General features: G+C 56.2%; 1 protein-coding gene across 2 annotated transcripts; it reads right to left on the bottom strand.

Moving 5' to 3' along the window:
* Positions 1-2223: 2223 nt before the first annotated feature.
* PTPN6 (protein tyrosine phosphatase non-receptor type 6) lies at positions 2224-17301 on the bottom strand. Of its 2 annotated transcripts, none has more exons than XM_047739652.1 (16): positions 17177-17301; positions 12385-12507; positions 11961-12155; positions 9133-9322; positions 8858-8974; positions 8639-8752; positions 8396-8492; positions 7917-7996; positions 7596-7745; positions 5971-6102; positions 5691-5845; positions 3589-3656; positions 3331-3482; positions 3142-3233; positions 2627-2747; positions 2224-2416 (listed from the first exon to the last, which is right to left on the bottom strand). In XM_047739652.1, exons 1-15 carry the CDS (start codon positions 17188-17190, stop codon positions 2633-2635), a joined length of 1794 nt encoding a protein of 597 aa, XP_047595608.1. In that variant the 5' UTR covers positions 17191-17301; the 3' UTR covers positions 2224-2416; positions 2627-2632. The 2 variants fall into 2 exon arrangements, with proteins under 2 accessions (XP_047595608.1, XP_047595609.1); XM_047739653.1 differs by lacking the exon at positions 17177-17301 and adding an exon at positions 12602-12768.
* Positions 17302-17419: the final 118 nt, after the last annotated feature.

Below are 17419 nucleotides of genomic sequence, written 5' to 3'. Positions count from 1 at the left end.
GCCAGGAGCACCAGCACGGAGCCTACCCATTACAAACCTCACAGGCGTCCTGAGGGGAGAAACGGCCACTGCTGTGGGGGAGGGGTATGTCGGGAGGGGTGGGCCGTGCCCCTTCAGGGCAGAGCTGTTCCTGGACCCACCTCAATGCCCTGGGTGCAAGTCCCAGCCCACAGGCAGTTAGCCCTGGGGTGGTTAGAGGGGTGGGACCCGCCTTTCTTTTGTGCAGCTCTAGCCGTTGCTGGGAGAGAAGCCCTGAGGCCCACAGGTGATGCCCCACCCACCCACCCCCAGGAGGCCAAGGGCTCCAGGGCCTATTGTGTGGCCCAATCCAAGCTCTCCTCTCCCTCTCACTCTGTCTCCTTTGTTTGCGTCCTTCTTAACACCGTCCGTATGTAACTGCGGCCCGTGGCCCGTTTCTGGGTCTGTCTCCTAGCTCCACAGCGATGGGAACTGTCGTGCCCACACCATGCCCCCAGGACGGCTCCAGTGCCTGGGACACACTGGACACCTGGCAACACAGCACATGCCAAAGACAGTGAAGGGGGACTGTCCCTTGGCCTCTCCTGCAACGGGGACCCTCACAGGCTTTACGGGCGAAGAGACGGGCTTTTCCAATCAAGAGAAAGCCTCAGCCCAAAGACAGAATCTCTGGTGGCTCACCCTGGACACAGGACAGGGAGGAGGGGACAAAAATAAAACGGTCGGTCAGGGGCGCCTGGGTGGCTCAGTGGGTTAAGCCGCTGCCTTCGGCTCAGGTCATGATCTCAGAGTCCTGGGATCGAGCCCAGCATCGGGCTCTCTGCTCGGCGGGGAGCCTGCTTCCTCCTCTCTCTCTGCCTGCCTCTCTGCCTGCTTGTGATCTCTCTCTGTCAAATAAATAAATAAAATCTTTAAAAAAAAAAAAAAAAACGGTCGGTCAGGAGCTCAAGGGTGGAGGTGGCGGCTATGGAGAAGGGAGGAGCGAGACGCTCCGCCGGGAGTCCCCAGGAGCCTGCGGAGGGAGGGGCGGGGGCGGCAGGGGCTAGGACTGCGCTTCCTGAGCTCTGAGATCTAGAAGTCAGGGCCAGAGGCATGCACGTGTGTCCATTCAGGGGGACCCCAGCTGTAGCCCCAGGAGCGTGTGCTCTGGAGCCAGATGGCCTCACTGCTCAACAGTTCTGTGCCTGCGAGCAAGTCATGGGTGGTCGATCTGTGCCTCAGTTTCCACCATGGTGCAGTGGAAATCGCACAGCCACCTAGATTGAATGTGTAGTCTTTGAAACAGTGCCCCGACCCATGACAAGTGTGGAATGAGTTATCGTTGCAGGTTGCGACCTTCGTCCCTTATCTCAACGATCTTCAGGACCACCCTGTCAGGAGCATCGGGCTCCATTTTATTGTATAGATATGTGGGGTTTTTTAAATTTTTATTTATTTATTTGACAGACAGAGATCATAAGTAGGCAGAGAGGCAGGCAAAGAGAGAGGGGGGAAGCAGGCTTCCCGCTGAGCAGAAAGCCCAACGCAGGGCTCAATCCCAGGACCCTGGGATCATGACCTGAGCCAAAGGCAGAGGCTTAACCCACTAAGCCACTCGGGTGCCCCAGATATGTATTTTTTTTTAATTGAAGTACAGTTGGCACAATGTTATATCAGTTTTGGGTGTACAACATAGTGATCCCACAAGTTGGGACAGCAGGCTATGCTCCCCACAGGTGCAGCCACCACCTGTCACCACGCAATTATTACAACACACAACTATTACGACACCATTGACTGTATTTCCTGCACTGTACCTTTTCTTTTTAAGATTTTATTTATTTATTTGACAGACAGAGATCACAAGTAGGCAAAGAGAGAGGAAGGAAAGCAGGCTCCCCGCTGAGCAGAGAGCCTGATGCGGGACTCGATCCCAAGACCCTGGGATCATGACCTGAGCTGAAGGCAGAGGCTTTAACCCACTGAGCCACCGAGGCACCCCTGCACTGTAACTTTGATCAGTCTCCACGTTAAAGGAGAGACTGAGGAGCCCAGCCCATGGCCATACTCCTATGTTAAGCAGTGTCCAGAACAGGGTCTGACTATGAAGGCTGAGCTTTAATGTACACACGTGGGAAAACACACACACACACACACACACACACACACACGCACGCACGCACGCGCAGGGCTCCCTACTCACCTCCCTCTTTGTCCCCTTCTGAGCCCCTCCCATCCAAGCATTCAGAATTAGAGACCCCCACACACAGTAATCCTAAGGGCTTTATTTACAAGAATAAAGGGCCCCAGCACCGCCTGAGGCCTTGCTGGGCTATATACAAGTCAGGAAGAGGGAAGTAGGGACGCAGCCATTTAAATTACAATAGAATGGGGGCGGGCTCCTAGGTTCCGGCTGTGGCTTGGTCCACGGAGGCCTCTGCGGGGATCAGGCCTGAGGCTGCAGAGAGAAGGGAGTAAGAGGGTGCCTGGAACCCAGAAGGGGTACAAGAAGGGTCTGGAAAGGCTGGGAAGAGCAGGGTGAGGTAGTTGCCACCCCATCCCACCAGGGGAAAGCACTGGATCCAGGGAACACTGGGAGCAAGGCAGGCAGGAGCCCGAAGGTTGGGGGTTGGGGGAGTGGGGCAGGGAGGGGGGGTGGGGAGCATACCCTGGCTCACTTCCTCTTAAGGGAACCCTTGCTCTTCTCCTTGTCTGCCGACCGCTGCTTCTTCACCTTCTCCTCCTTCTTGTTCTTACTGTGCAAGTTCTCATATACGTCCTCCTTGTGTCTGCAGGTGTGGTGGGCAAGTGTGTGGGGGCAGTTGGCACAGGTCAGGAGACAGGGCCAGTGCCCCAGCACCAGCAACCCCCCTCTCTCCCCATTTCACAGATGAACAAACTGAGGCCAGGAGAGAGGAGAGCAGGTCACAGTCCTTTCACTAGACCAGAAGCTCCCTGCAAGGGAGTGGCTACATCTCCCACATTAGTAACACCACCGGTGCCCAGCACAGGCCCCACAGAGAGGGCACTCGAGAAATACTTGTTCACACAGGTAGGAAGAGCCAAGCTGGAACTTGAACCCAGGCCTCCCTAACAGTGGCCCCTGTGGTCTCTGGAAAGTGAAGGCCAGGCAGGGAGGAGGGACGGGCAGCTGCAGGGAGGTGGCAGGCAGGGGTCACTCACTTGGAGGAGGTGCGGGAGGCCTTGGCATGGGCATTCTTCATGGCTGGGGGGTAGGTGATGTTCCCGTACTCTGACTCCTGGCCCTTCTGGGACTGTGGGCAGAGGTGGGGTGGAAGGGCCATGGTCCCAGCAGCATACGGCGAGACCCGCAACCCCCCAGCGCCCTACCAGGCCCTGCTCTGCACCCACCTGCATGACCTCCAGCTTCTTCTTGGTAGTTTCAATGAACTGGGCGATGGCCACATAGATGAACTTGTACTGTGCCTCCGTCTGCACCATGCCCGAGCGCTGAGCCCGCACCATCTGGATGGTCTTCTGGATGTCAATGTCACAGTCCAACCCTGGGCAGGCATGGCAGTTGGACCCCAGGCCCAGAAAGGGGTGGACACCAAGGGGCTGCTCACCCAGCCCCCTCCCCCACCTGCATCCCCCAGAAGTCACCCTCACCCTTGGTGGAAATGCTCTCCATGAGCATGTCGATGACAATGATGGTGCCCGTGCGGCCAATGCCTGCGCTGGGGAGGGAAGGGGGTGCCATCAGAGGCCCAGGCCACGCCTCCCTGGGAAAGGGGAGCCCCAGCCCCAGAGGCTGCTCTGGCAGAAACAGAGGCTCCAGCAAGAGGAGATGACAGTCCAGGGTCACCGGGCACACTAGCCAGAGGTAGAAGCTGGCCAGCTTGTGCACCTGTGCTCAGCGCTTCAGCCCAGGGATCTGTGGGGGGGCCTGGCTCTCCAGTGCCCCCAGGCTGGATCCCAACCCCTCCCCCACGCCGCTCCCCCTTTCCTTCTTCCCAGCACCTCACTCCCCTACTTCCTGCTTCACTTCCTCATTGCTGGCTAGGGGCTACTCCCTACTCTGGAAGATCTAGGACCCCCCCCAGCCCCACCAGCATCCTGCCTGCCCCCCCAGGCACTCTGGGTCTCCCCCAGCTCTCTCCCAAACCCTTGGCCTGAATGAGGCCTTCCCTGCCAAGCCCCCCGCCCCAACCATTCAAAAGTTTTATTTAGAGCTTTTAAGAGGGTTTTGTTTCTTCAGACCCTGAGGACAGGGAAAGGGCAGCCTTCCAGGCAGTAGGGCACAAAGAGGGCTGGGGTGAGGAGATGGGGAGGTGTGGAGGCACTGTGAGGCATGAGGTCTCCCTTCTTTCCTCACCCTCTGCCACATCCTGGGGCACACAGGTCCCGGGAACCTCAGGATCCCTCAGAGACCCCAGTCCTGCCTCTTGGCAGAGCTGCTAGGCTCATGGCCTGAGTCGCACTAATTTCAAACCCAGATTGTCAAAAATAACCCCCCCTTACCCACTTCCTTCCTGTAACATCTAAATAAAGGCCATGGGGATTTCAAGAAGTAGTAGGGAAGTAGAAGGAGGGTCCTTCTTAATGATGAGCCTACCCCTGCCTGCAGAGCAGAGTCCCTTAGATGACAGGCAGGGGGCACCCCCAGATTCAGCCCACCCAGCCCTGCCCCAGGACTAAAGTCACTGGTGGGAAGAAGGAAGATGCGTGAGGCCCTCAGCCTGGGGTCACTGGAGGGAGTGGGAAGGGAAGTAGATGAAACAGGCTCCTGTTTCCCCATTCCCTGCCTGATGTGTTATTAAACCATCAATAGCTCCCATTTCTGGAGAGATTACTGCATTCCAGACACAGGGACAGGGTCTCAGTGAATCCTCACAGCAAGCACAGGAGATCCTGAATTTACAGATGAGGAATCTGAGGGTCAGAGAAGTGAAGTAATTTGTCTGCAATCACCCAGCCAGTGAGCAGAACAGCAGGAGTTTAAACCTACTGGCTTCTGTCCAGGAACCTGCACCCACAGGGTCCCATAGACCCAGACCAGGCCAGCTGGGTAGGCCCATCTCCAGGACTCTAACCCTCAGAACTGAGGGGCCCCTCCACTCCTCCTTGCTGCCCACCCCCACCACCTAGCAGGAACAGGGGCTCCTGATCATGAACTTGATGGAGCTAGTAATGCAGCTGCCCCTCTGGGAAAACATCTCCCATCCCTGCACCACCCTGGAGGCCGAGCTGGACTCCCTAGCTGGGAAGGCGGTGAGAGAGAAGGCTAAGCACCCACAGGGCTACAGATTCAGAGAAAGAAAACGTAAGGAGCCACACTGACCCCAGATGGAAGGTGTCAGGGCCAAGAAGAAATACAGGCTGAGTAAGCCCGTGTGAGAAAGCAGGAGCGACCGGGACCTAGGTCTGTTGTGAGCACCCGCGCAGACTCTCCCACAGGCTGGCTGGCAAGTCGCCGGGGTGTTTGCTCATCTGTATTCAGGAAGGTTGGGGGAGGTGGCCCATGCAGTTAAGTCTCTACAGAAGCCACCGGCCCCCCACCCCAGGCAGAGGCTCCATCAGCAAGGTTGCTACAAGCTAAGTCTCTGCCTTGGGTCTAGAGCCATCCAGGAGCCCGGAGGCTGCTGGGATCAGGGGGAGCACTGAATGCGTGAACGGGAAATGATCATTTACAAGAGCACATGGCCCTCAGTCCCCAGTATTTCCCAGCCAACGATTCTTTTGATTACTACTGCTAACCTCATTATTCTCACCTGCAGTGTACAATGATGGGTCCTGCTTGAGGCAGACTTTCCTGCCGCTGGTTGATCTGGTCCAGGAAGCTGAGGACACCCCCAGGCTCACTGGGGACCCCATGGTCAGGCCAGCTCAGGTACTGGTAGTGCCAGATCTCTCGAACCAGGTCCCCCTGGGCAGAGCGCATGGGGCCAGTGCCCTCTGTTCCCACATGTCGCCCCATCCCCCACCCCAGCGGGCAAGAGCAGATCCAAGGAGGGTGTTCTGGGGAGCGAGGTGGGGCTAGAGGACACTCACATTCTCCAGCGGGGAGACATGTAAGGTCCGGAGCTTGTACTCCGCTGTGTCGTGTTCCCTGCAGTTGGTGACCACATAGGGTCCGTAGACGCGCTGTGTGCCCACCTCTGGCCAGTATGGGACACACTTGTTCTGCAAAGGGAGGGTGGAGGTGAGGATGTTCAGGGGCCTCTTCCAGGCCCTTTTCAAGGTCCTGTGTCCCCAGTGCTGGCTCAATCAGCTGGATGAATGGATGAACTGGCCTAGAATCCTCGGTGGATCGGGTCCTGGCTTAGCCACCAACAGGTGGTGAGACCTGACAAACTCCTTGACCTTACAGTTCACTCAGTAAACACGGGCTGGTGCAGCCTAGCCCACAAAGAAGACAAAGACGCAGCCTATGCCCCTGCGCCTCCACCATCCACAGAGAGACAGGCGAGCAGGGGAAACAGAGCCACTGGGGAGCACGGCAGAAAGGGAGGGACTAATCCTCCCTCTAGATTATGGAGGAAATCAGAGGTGGCTTCACAGAGAAGGGAGCGTTTGAGCCAGGGGTTCAAAAACAAGGAGTCTGTCAGGCAGAGATAGTGCAGAGAGAGGAAGTCCTTTCCTAGCAGAAAGTGCGCTGGTGCAAAGGCGTGGGAACCTGAGGCAGGCAGTTGCAGGGAAGCCACCAGGCCTTGAGGGCCGGCTCTTAGAGTGGGACTGGATCCTGAAGACAACTGGGAGCCACAGGAAGATTCTCAGAGAAGGCACAACCTGACATAGTGTGTGTGCTCTGAGGGGGACCCCTCTGACTCCAGGGGAGACATGCTGTCAATGGGGGCAGCCTACAGGGAGGGATTCCGGGCTGGGCAGCGGGGGGAGGGTGAGGGGCAGACTCCAGAGACTTAGGAGGCAGAGAGGACAGGAGGGCTGTTGCTAGGATGGGGACAGGTGGGAAGGGGCATGTTGCTTTGAGACACTTTAAGGAAGAAAGCCTATTTAAAACCTGGGTCTGGGGGCGCCTGGGCAGCTCAGTCTGTCGAACATTTGACTTTGGCTCAGGTCATGATCTCAGGATCCTGGGATCCAGCCAGGCATTGCATCAGGTTCGGAGCTGAGCTGCGAGTCTGCTCTTCCCTCTGCCCCTCCCCCCGGCCCCACTCACATGCTTTCTCTCTGTGTCAAATAAATAAAATCTCTAAAAAAATTTTTTAAAGGTTTTATTTATTCATTTGAGAGAGAGAGAGCATGAGCGCGAGAGGGGAAGAGCAGAGGGGGAGGGAGAAACAGGCTCACCCCTGAGCAGGGAGGTGGATGCAGGGCTGATCCCAGGACCCCAGGATCATGACCTGAGCCAAAGGCAGATGCTTAACTGACTGAGCTGCCGAGGTGCCCCTAAATAAAATCTTTTAAAAAATAATTAAAAAAATAAAACCTGGGTCTGGTGGTCAGGAGAGCCCCAGGTTGGAAGCAGGGATCTGGGAGACAGTGTGTACCCAAGATGGTCTCTATGCCTCAGTTCCCCAACAAGGGCTGGACCTTGCCCTCTGAGGTTCCTTTCTGCCCTGGCACCTGGATTCTCTTTGGTTTCATGGTGATGGGTGTTACACCCTGGGAAGGAGGGCTGTGGGGGGTCAGGGGCACATGGGACTTGGCCTTACCCGGCCCTTCTCCACCTCTCGGGTGGTCATGACGATGACGCGGGTGTTCTCCTGCCATACCATCTGCCAGAAGTCATTGACCGTGGCCTCCAGGCAGCCCTGGCTGGCGATGTAGGTCTTAGTGTTCTCATCGGGGCCTAGCAGCTGATTCTAGAAGCAAGTGTAGAGAGCTGCACCCCAGGCCTGTGGGCCCCCGCATCCCCACCTCCCTCACCACCTAACTTGTTGGCTGTGCCTACGTGACTCTGGATCCAGTGCCCCTGTGAATGGGGAATCCCCAGGGCCCAGGCTCTCCTCCCTCGACGAGCAGGTACCACCAACCTTGACATAGTTGGCATTGATGTAGTCGGACCCAGGGATGTTACTGTCACGTCCCTGCAGGATCACTCGGGTATGGTCAACTGGGAGTGGGCGGGGAGGAAACGAGATGGGCCTGGGTCAGCCAGGCACTCACCAGCCCCTGGGGCAGACCCTTCCTAGGCTCACAGGCCATTCTTGTCTCTGAGGCCAGGAGGCTGTCGGAGCACTGTGGGCAGTGCTCCGACAGTGGGGAGTTGGGGGGCAGGGATGAAGGTTTCAGAGGAAGGAGGATGGTGGACGTGGGGTGTGGGGAGGCTCCACTTCGTGGGGCAGAGGCTTTCTGGAGGAGGGGAGGCTGGGTGAGGAGGTGGAGCCTCCTCGAGCTGGGGGTAGAGACTGTATGAGATGGGGGGAGGTTGGCTCAGGGAAGGGGAATCTCCTGGGTGACACTGCCTGGGAAGGGGGAGGGATGGAGGCTGCCCCAGGGGTAGGGTACTCACACGGGAGAATGTTCTTGTAACGGTTCTTGCTCTTGTTCTCTGGCCTCTGCCCTTCTAGCCGCTGGTGCAAGTTCTTTACCTCCTGCTTCTGCAGACTCTGAGGGGCGAGAGGAGGAAGTAAAGTGCTAGCCCCTGGGACATCCACGCCCGGAGGGAAGGTGGGGCAGACCAGTGTAAGGGGTGGGGAGAGAGGGCATGGGGTCTGGACCCCACACCAGTCACTCTGATGGCCCCACCATGCACCTCAAACTCTTCCCAGAAGCCAGCTTTGGCTGTGTCCTCCGACTCCTGCTTCTTGTTGAGTTCCAAGACCCGATTTTCAATGTCTGCGGCATTCACCCGAGTGGCATAGTATGGCTGGGCAGGGAGGGCAAGAAGTCAGCGACTTGAGATCCCAAGAGCTTCTGGGTCTGCGGGATCACTCAGGAAGGGGAAGGAGGCAGCCAGGCCCGCCCCTCTCACCTGCCGCAGGTAGACAAAGGCCCCCGAGGCCTCCTCGATCCCTGTCTTCTTGAAATGCTCCACCAGGTCTGTGAGACTGTCGAAGGTCTCTGAACCACCCACAGTGTACCGTCCACCCTGAGGGATGCCAAGTCAGGCCATTCCGCACGATCTGAGTCTCCCTCCCTGGACCTCAGCCTTGGACTGAAGCCCAGGCTGACCCACGCCACCACCCCTGCTCTGGGTATAGACGGGATCCCTGGCAAGAGGCCCTATCAAATGCTTGGCTGCCTTACCTCACACATGACCTTGATATGGGTGACTCTGAGCGGGGAGCCTGGGCCAGCCTTGGGCTGGTCGCTGAGCACAGATAGTACAAAATCTCCAGGCTGGCTGAGACTCTCACGCACAAGGAATGTCCAGGGCTCCCCCTTGGCCTGCAGCAGTGTCTCTGCCTGCCCCCCAGACATGTGACCATGGTACCACCTAGAGAAGGCAACATAGGGGAAGGGACACCTAAGCCCAGGGGCAGACGCTGAGCAGAGATGTTCACAGAGAGGGACAGGGCCAGGCACTGTGCTAGATGCTTTCAAATCCACCACGATATTTTTAAAAAATATCTTTTTAAAGTCATCTCTGCACCCACCGTGGCGTTCAAACTTACAACCCCAAGATCAAGAGTGGCATGCTCCTCCAAATGAGCCAGCCAGGTGCCCCTCAGATCCACCACGATGTTTAGGTCCATTGCTCTCACAAAATGCTGAGAGGTAGGTACCATCCCATTGTACAGATGAGGAACCTGAAGCTTATGGATCACACTGGCCCAAGGCCCTGAGCTGATAGGGAAGCCTTGGGAGTTCTAACCAAGCCTGCCTCTGAGAGCATAAGACAGAGGCAGAAAGGCAGGCTATACCCAGAAGAACTGTAGGGGAGAAACCAAGGAAGGGTCTCAGGAAAGCCAGGGCTGCACTAGCAAAAGAGGAGGGAGACCAAGAGAAACACAGAGGCCAAACCACAGAGAGCAATGGAGATGGGAGTCACGAGGGAGTCACAATGGGGACAACTCCCCCTGGGTACCAGGGAAGACAGACAACCCTGGGGTCGGGGGATGGGAAAAGTGGTGGGGGGGCTCTGGGGTAGCCCAGAGATGGAGATGAGGCTGGGGTTTGGAGGGGCTCAGAAGGGCAGAAAGCAGAACTAGGACCTTTCCCCGAAGCACACCCCCTTCCCAGGAGGAAACTGTAGCCCCACAATGCCCAGCCCCACAGGAAACCACGTGATGGAAAAAACACAAAACTCCTTCTGGGGAGAGAGTGAGAAGTGAGGGTGTGAGGTTTCCTCAGCCCAGGGACCAGGGGAGGGGGCATTTTCCAACCGCAGGGATGGGGGGAGGTGGGAGGGGCTGGTCTGTCTGGCCCCAGCTCACTCTTGCCCTGTCCAGAAGCAGCACCTGGCGGGTGGGGGAGGTCACCCCATCCCACCACTCAGGGATAGACCAGAGGTCCCCCCACCCCCCACCCCGCAATGGGGAGGGGGTTGACCCTAGTCTCCCTGGCCCAGGATGAGGAAGTTTCCATGCAAATATCAGGCTGACCACAAGCAGAGAGCTTGCCATTGGCAGGACAAATGCAAATTTCCTCTGAGGAGGAGGGGCAGCGACTAGGGCAAGGAACACAAAGGGAGGTATGGAGAAAGCCTCCCACACAAAATCCCAGGGTCAGGGGTGAGCCGGGCATCCTGGCATCCTGGCCTGGAGAACCAAAAGGGCCTCTTAGAGTCAGCTAAACCTTCACCGCTACCTCAATCCTTCCCTCTCCCCCAGCCACCAGCTCTGTCCTTCTCCTGCTTCTCTGGAACTCAGGCTCCCCCTGGGCGGTGGGGGGTCTGCCCAGTTTCTCCTTCCCTCTTCAGCTCCATCCATTCCTGCTCCTCCTCTAGGGCCTCCATCAACCCACCCTGTAGCAGGGCAGATGCTGACTTTGGGCAAAGAGGAAGAGAGGACACGAAGAGTTTAACAGGGCCTGGGTGGCAAACCCCCATGAGTGTGGCAGGCCGGGCAGAGGAAAAGGGCAAGAGGGAGAGGATACCAAGCAAGGACCAAGAAGGGCCACCATGAACAAAGTCACCCATGCCTGGGCCTCACTCCTCAAAGAGGTGGCTTCAAAGGGAATGGACCCACGGCTTCATGCTGGCTTGGAGAGTGGCATCCAGCGGCCACGAGGCCCTTACCTCAGCCTCACCCAGTTCCAACTTTTAACCAGTGACTGGAATAAAGATGTAAGTTGAGCGGCATGCCTCTCAGATAGACTGAAACCTGGCAGAACCCAGGGTCACCATCATGACAACAATCAACACACACATACAGGATAAGGCAAGTTGCCTTGGCCCCAGGAAGGTGAAAAACAATGGCCCTGGAATTATTCGGCTGCCCTTCACTTTGATGGAGCCGTCTTTGGGACGCAGCCGCTAAAAGAAGCCACCGTGTGATCCTGAGGGTCCGGGTCCCCCACCCCCACCCATGCTATAGGAGACCATACGTGCTGCGGCCTGCCCAGTCCTGGGGACTACGTCTTTGGAGAGGGACAGGAGGGAGGAGGGCAACGCCTTGAGTATTACCTGGTGCCCAGGTACCAGGCCCCTTGTACGCGCAACCCTGTCACACAGTTTTCCACTGCTCCGTGTTCTGGTCAAGGGACTGGTCAAGCCCCATGGAGCCCCCACAAGCAGACCCATCATCACCGCGCTGCTCAGACAAGACATTAAATGTCCTCCTGTACAAGTCCCTGTGCCCCTCCTCAACAGCCTCTCAGTGAGAGACCATTTACAGCCAGGCAGATTCAGCTCCATAGAAGGAAGAAGAGCTTTCTAACAACAGAGCTGGCCTACTACCAGATGCAGCCACTAGGCCTCTGCATCCCCAGGAGGGCCTGGGGCACCAGCCAACTGGGACCCTGAAGAAGGGCAAGGCCATGGCCCCTGCTTTCTCAGGGGGTTGAGGGAAAGGGGTGGGAGATCCGTCCCCTGAGACACGGGCCCAGGATCATGTGGAAGAAAGGGGCCTGCAGAGCACTGGGAAGGCAGTGGGGCAGCCCTAGCAGTGGGAGTGGGCCAGCAAGTCCCTCACCTCTCGCTGGTGGGGTCAGAGCAGTTCAGCGGGTACTTGAGGTGGATGATGGTGCCGTCTCGGTCCTGCAGGACACCCTGCTGCTGGGTGTAGTACTCCACGAGCTCTGTCAGCGTCGCGAACTTCTCCCCTCCATACAGATCATAGAAATCGCCCGAGTTCTGGATCCGAATATGGGTCACCTGATCCCCCACCCTGCGGGGCACCCGGTGGTGAGGCCAGTGGGTGCAAGAGTAGAGGTGGGGACATGGGGGGATGGGCTGGGGCACAAACACACACACACAGAGGGATGGGATGGGCACAGACACAGGGGTAGGGGACACATCAGTGCTGGAGTGGGGGGCCGGGGGAGCAGGCACTGCCACGAGGGAACCAGGAATGAGGTGCCGAAACACTAGCCCAGGCTGGCATGGAGGGCCATTACCTGACGGAGAGGGAGAAGTCCCCCTGGTTCTTGCGACTAGGCCGAGCCAGGAAGCTCCCGTGGACCCCGCGGCCCTTCAGCAGGGTCTCGGCGTCCAGCCCGCTGAGGTCTCGGTGAAACCACCTGCAGGCCCCCCGAGGAGCAGTGAGGAGATGGCCCTCTGGCCGCAGGGTGCCCCTGCCTCCCACGTCCCGTCCCGTGGGTCCCAGGACCTTACCTCACCATCCTGGGGGTGCAGGGAGTGAGGTGAGCAGGGCAGTCCTGGCAGGCCGAGCACTCTGGGGCTAATGGCTCAGTGCGGCTTGGCTTGGAGCGCCCAGGCCACCTCACAGCCCTGGCCTCCTGTCCTGGTGCTGGGGCTGCCACTCCACAGCCCGGGGGCAGCCAGCAGGGCGGGGACAGGAAGGGGCGCGGCCGACCCCTTGGGGGAACTCACTGTACTTCTCGTTTTAGAGCAGAGCAGAAGAGACTGCAAAGCAGGGTGGCAGTGGGGGTTGGGGATGGGGCCCACTTCCCACACATCTGCCATCGGAGTCCGGCAGCATGGCACTCCCAAGCGTGACAACACACGGAATATGGACACAAATGTGCCTTGCGCCCTATTGGCGAAGGCCGTGCTTCATAAATGTGAACCCACACGGTCACACGCCATCTCTTCTTCCCCCGCCCTGGTCCACACTCCACACTCATGATGACAGTGACAGTGACAAGTCTCATTTCATGGAGTCTCACTCCATGCCAGGCACTGTGCTATGATGTCACTGATGTGCCTTAGCCGATTTATTCCTCACAAGAGCTCTGCGAAGCGGGTGCCTCTCTCTCTCCCGTCTACGGATAAGGAACCTGACGCTCAGAGAATGTAGGGAACTTGCTCGGGGCTGGCCGTTCGGTACGTGGCAGCTCTGGGATGTCACGCACACACTGGTTCCCAAAGCCTGTGATTTTAGCTACTGTGTGCTGGCCCTGGGGGCTTCCAAAAACAGAGGCTGGGAGCTCAGGGCCACTGGGGGTTGCAGGGAAGGGGAGACTTTTTTTTTTTTTAAAGATTTTATTTATTTATTTGACAGAGATTACAAGTAGACAGAGAAGCAGGCAGAGAGAGAGGAAGGGAAGCAGGCTCCCTGCCGAGCAGAGAGCCCGATGGGGGGCTCGATCCCAGGACCCTGGAATCACGACCTGAGCCTAAGGCAGAGGCTTTAACCCACTGAGCCAGGCACCCCAAGAGGAGACTTTCTAACAGCCAAGGCCAAGCAGGTGCTTACAAACCATACAAAGGTGCTCTCACCTCCCACAACACAGATATCTGGAAGAGCCGCTGGGACAGAGGGACGGACAAAATGACCCCCACACAGCTGTCAGACTCCCACCTTTTCTACTTCTTGTCCCAAGTTTTTGTGCCACCGTGCCCTAGCCAGGCAGTGGAGCCAAGGAACAGAACTCGAGGGGATGCAGCTCTAGGGAAGCAGGCGGGGAGTAGAGCCGCCATCCCCCTTGGTGCTGTCCACCCTGTGCCTGAGCCATAGGCTCTCCTCCAGGGGCCTGCTCTCAATCAGCCAGAGCTCAGGACTCTGACCAGGGGCCTGTCCCCTGGGGGCTAGGGACTGAGGTCCCTGCCGTGGCTCATATTCTCGGGGCTGGTTGACCTTGAGAGCCCTACACACCAGAAGCTTGTGATGCTCCCCATGTGTAATTCCTCATACAAACACAAACACTACCAAACCAAAACAAAAGAAAAGCAACCCAACCAAGGATACACAGAAAGCTTGAATCAGTGGCCTCCCCCCCAGGGAAAGAGACTAGGTGGCTGGGGGAGAGATCTGGGAGTGACATTTACTTCTCCCTTATACCTGTTTTATGTTTTTTAGGATTTTATTTATTTGTCAGAGAGAGAGAGAGAGAGCACGAGCATGGGGAGTGGCAGAGGGAGAGGGAGAAGCAGGCTCTCCGATGAGCAGGGAGCCTGATGCAGGACTCGGTCCCAGGACCCTGGGATTATGACCTGAGCTGAAGGCAGACACTTAACCGACTGAGCCACCCAGGCATCCCTATACCTGTTCTTTTTTAAAATTAAAGTAGAGTTGACACCCAACATGACATTAGTTTCAGGTGTACAACATAGTGATTCAACAAGTCTACGTGGTATTATGCCTCAGCTCACCATGGCACAACTACCACCTGTCACCATCAACATTATTACAATATCACTGGCAAGGGGCGCCTGGGTGGCTCAGTAGGTTAAGTATCTGCCTTCACCTCAGGTCATGATCCCAGGGTCCTGGGATAGAGCCCCAAAGTGGGCTCCCTGCTCAGCGGGGAGCCTGCTTCTCCCTCTCCCTCTTCCCCCTGCTCATGCTCTCACTCTCTCTCTCAAATAAATAAAAAAAATATATATATATATATATAAACAAATAAACAAATAAATAATCTTTTTAAATTTTTTTTTAAGTACCACTACCTTCCCTACACCATGCCTTTCATCCCCATGGTTCATTCACTCCATAGCTGGACATCTGTACCTCCCACTCACCTTCACCCATTTTGCCCCTCTCCCACCCACCTCCCCTCTGGCAAACCATCAGTTTATTCTCTGTGTTTACAGATCTGTTTCTGACTTTTGTTTGTATAGTAACCCCTCAATCCATCCCTGTTGTCAAAAATTGCAAGATCTTATTCTTTTTACGGCTGAGTAATATTCCATTGTATATGTACCCCACATCTTCCTTACCTATTCATCTGTCAATGGACACTTAGGTTGCTTCCTTATCTTGGTTACTGTAAATAATGCTGCGATGAGATAGGGGTGACTCTATCTTTTTGAATTACTGTTTCCATTTTCTTCAGGTAAATATCCAGTAGCGGAATTCCTGGATCACCTGGTATTTCTACTTGTAATTCTCTGAGGAAGCTCCATTCTGGTTTCCACAGTGGCTGGGCCAGCTGACGTTCCCACCATCACCTTTCTTTGCATCCTCACCAACACTTGTTATTTCTTATCTTTCTGATTCTAACCATCCTGACCAACGGGAGGTGCTATCTCAGGGGATCTGATTTGCATTTCCCTGAGATTGAGCGATGTTGAGCATCCGTGTCTGTTGGCCATGTGGATGTCTTCCTTCCCCCATATCCCTTTTTGAAAGTTGTCGCATGGGTATGTATTTCCTTTAATGAAAATAAAGAAATTGCCTGGGAGATGGCAATTTGTAGGAAACAGCTGGGAACGCTGGCTGGTGTGTGCACAGGTGGATGAGACGTGATGTTCATCAGGCCGTATGTTTAATTCAGGTTAAGCGCTCACGGTAAGCATTCATGCACATTATGTATGCTATCACCTCACTAAAAAATAAGGCAAAATAATAACCGAGTGTTAAAGCTCAACTAAAGTCTCTATTTCCTATGATGACTACTTTATTACTTTTTCAAATATCAAACTTCAATTCTCCACACACACACACCCCAGAAATGGATTCTCCCCCTCCCTCTGGTACCTGGGAAGCTTGGTCTGTTTATTGGATGACTTAACCCTGACTACCCTTTCCATCTTGGATTTTGAGCCCCACTGAAAGACCACGAATTCCCTCCCAGAGCTTTAGGGGCAGAAAGAGGAGCTACATAGCGGGATCCACCCCAGGGGGTCCACAGCCCGGCCCCTCCCTTCGGGAGTTCAAAGGCTGACACCACACTACAGTGCAGAGTACGCATCCAATAAACAAGCTCATCAATGGCCATGCACAGGCATGATCAGCTTCCGGTCCTGCAAACACACACCCTGCTTGTCATACATAGATGAGTACACACGCACATGCATACACAGGCCCACTACACACACCTCACCATCCACATCCATCTACACGTGTCCCTGGCCCAGGGCAGACACCTACACGCGGACACACCATCCTGCCCGCACATGCCGTTTCAGGTCTCTGCCTCCCTCCCCCCTGCTTTCTCTTTGCACCCTGTCCCTGGCCCCGTGTGCCCAGAGCAGGGCCTCTGCTCTTGGGCAACACATGGCTGGCTCTGCCTCATCATCCAGCTCTCAGCGCCCCTGTCCCCTCCTCCGGAAAGCCCTGCTGGATCCCTCCAGTTAACAATGCCATTGGCACCCCCAGACACTTGCTGGCACCTGAAGCCGTCTCATTTCCTGCATGACACTTCTGAAAATCTGAAATTAGTCCTACTTATTGGGTTCTCTGTGTTGTCTGTTGGCTCCCACTGGAATGAAGCTTTCTGAGAGCAAGGACCATGTCTGTCTTCTTTGCTAAATTATTGTCAGCACCTTACAAAGTACCTGGTCTATAGGAGATGCTCGATAGCGTCTGTTGCATGAATGATGCATGGGATGGGGAAGGGAAGAGACCCTGAAAGAAAGTGGGGCGAACCCCGGATGCCGGGAAATTCCGTGGGAATCGGGGAATTTTCTTTCAGACAGGGTATGTTTCCCTTTTAGACAGGGTATGTTTCAGGTGATGTGCGCTACCCAGGGGTTGGGGTAAGCAGACAGCAGAAGCGGGGGACCAGGGCGACCAGAGAGTGAAGGGAGACAAGCAATGGAGAGAGAAGAAAGATGCGTCTGTCACAAGGAAGGTGCTAGAGACAAGGAGGAGGAGGCAGAGGGGAATAAACGAGATTGGAGCTCCTCACATCTTGAAGCAGGGACAGGAAGAAAACCCAGGCCGGGGTACCAGCAGCAGGTCACGCTCATGGTCCCACACCTGCCAGTGGGGAGCATACACCCTGCACCTCTCTCCCAAACTAATAAGGAGACTGTGGCACCCGGGGGGACCAGGGGACTTACCCACGGGACAGCATCTCCCCAGATGGACGGGGGAGTCACAGGCAGAGGGCCACAAGGGGTGGGGCTGAGTATGGGCGCAGCTGTGCACAGCAGCCCAAACAGGTGAGGAGGAACACGGGGAGCTCAGCGACTTCCTCCTCGATGCAGCCTGCCAAGCCAATGGCACCAGAGCAGCAGGCCCCTGGTTTAATGATCCCTGGAGAAGGGACAGGTGGGAGGGGCTAGCCTCAGACTGCCCACAGC

The sequence above is a fragment of the Lutra lutra genome, chromosome 8 (genome assembly GCF_902655055.1).
Source record: "Lutra lutra chromosome 8, mLutLut1.2, whole genome shotgun sequence".
Lineage (NCBI taxonomy): Eukaryota > Metazoa > Chordata > Mammalia > Carnivora > Mustelidae > Lutra > Lutra lutra.
The sequence above is the reverse complement of the archived record's forward strand: the minus strand, read 5'-3'. Positions and strand labels throughout refer to the sequence as shown.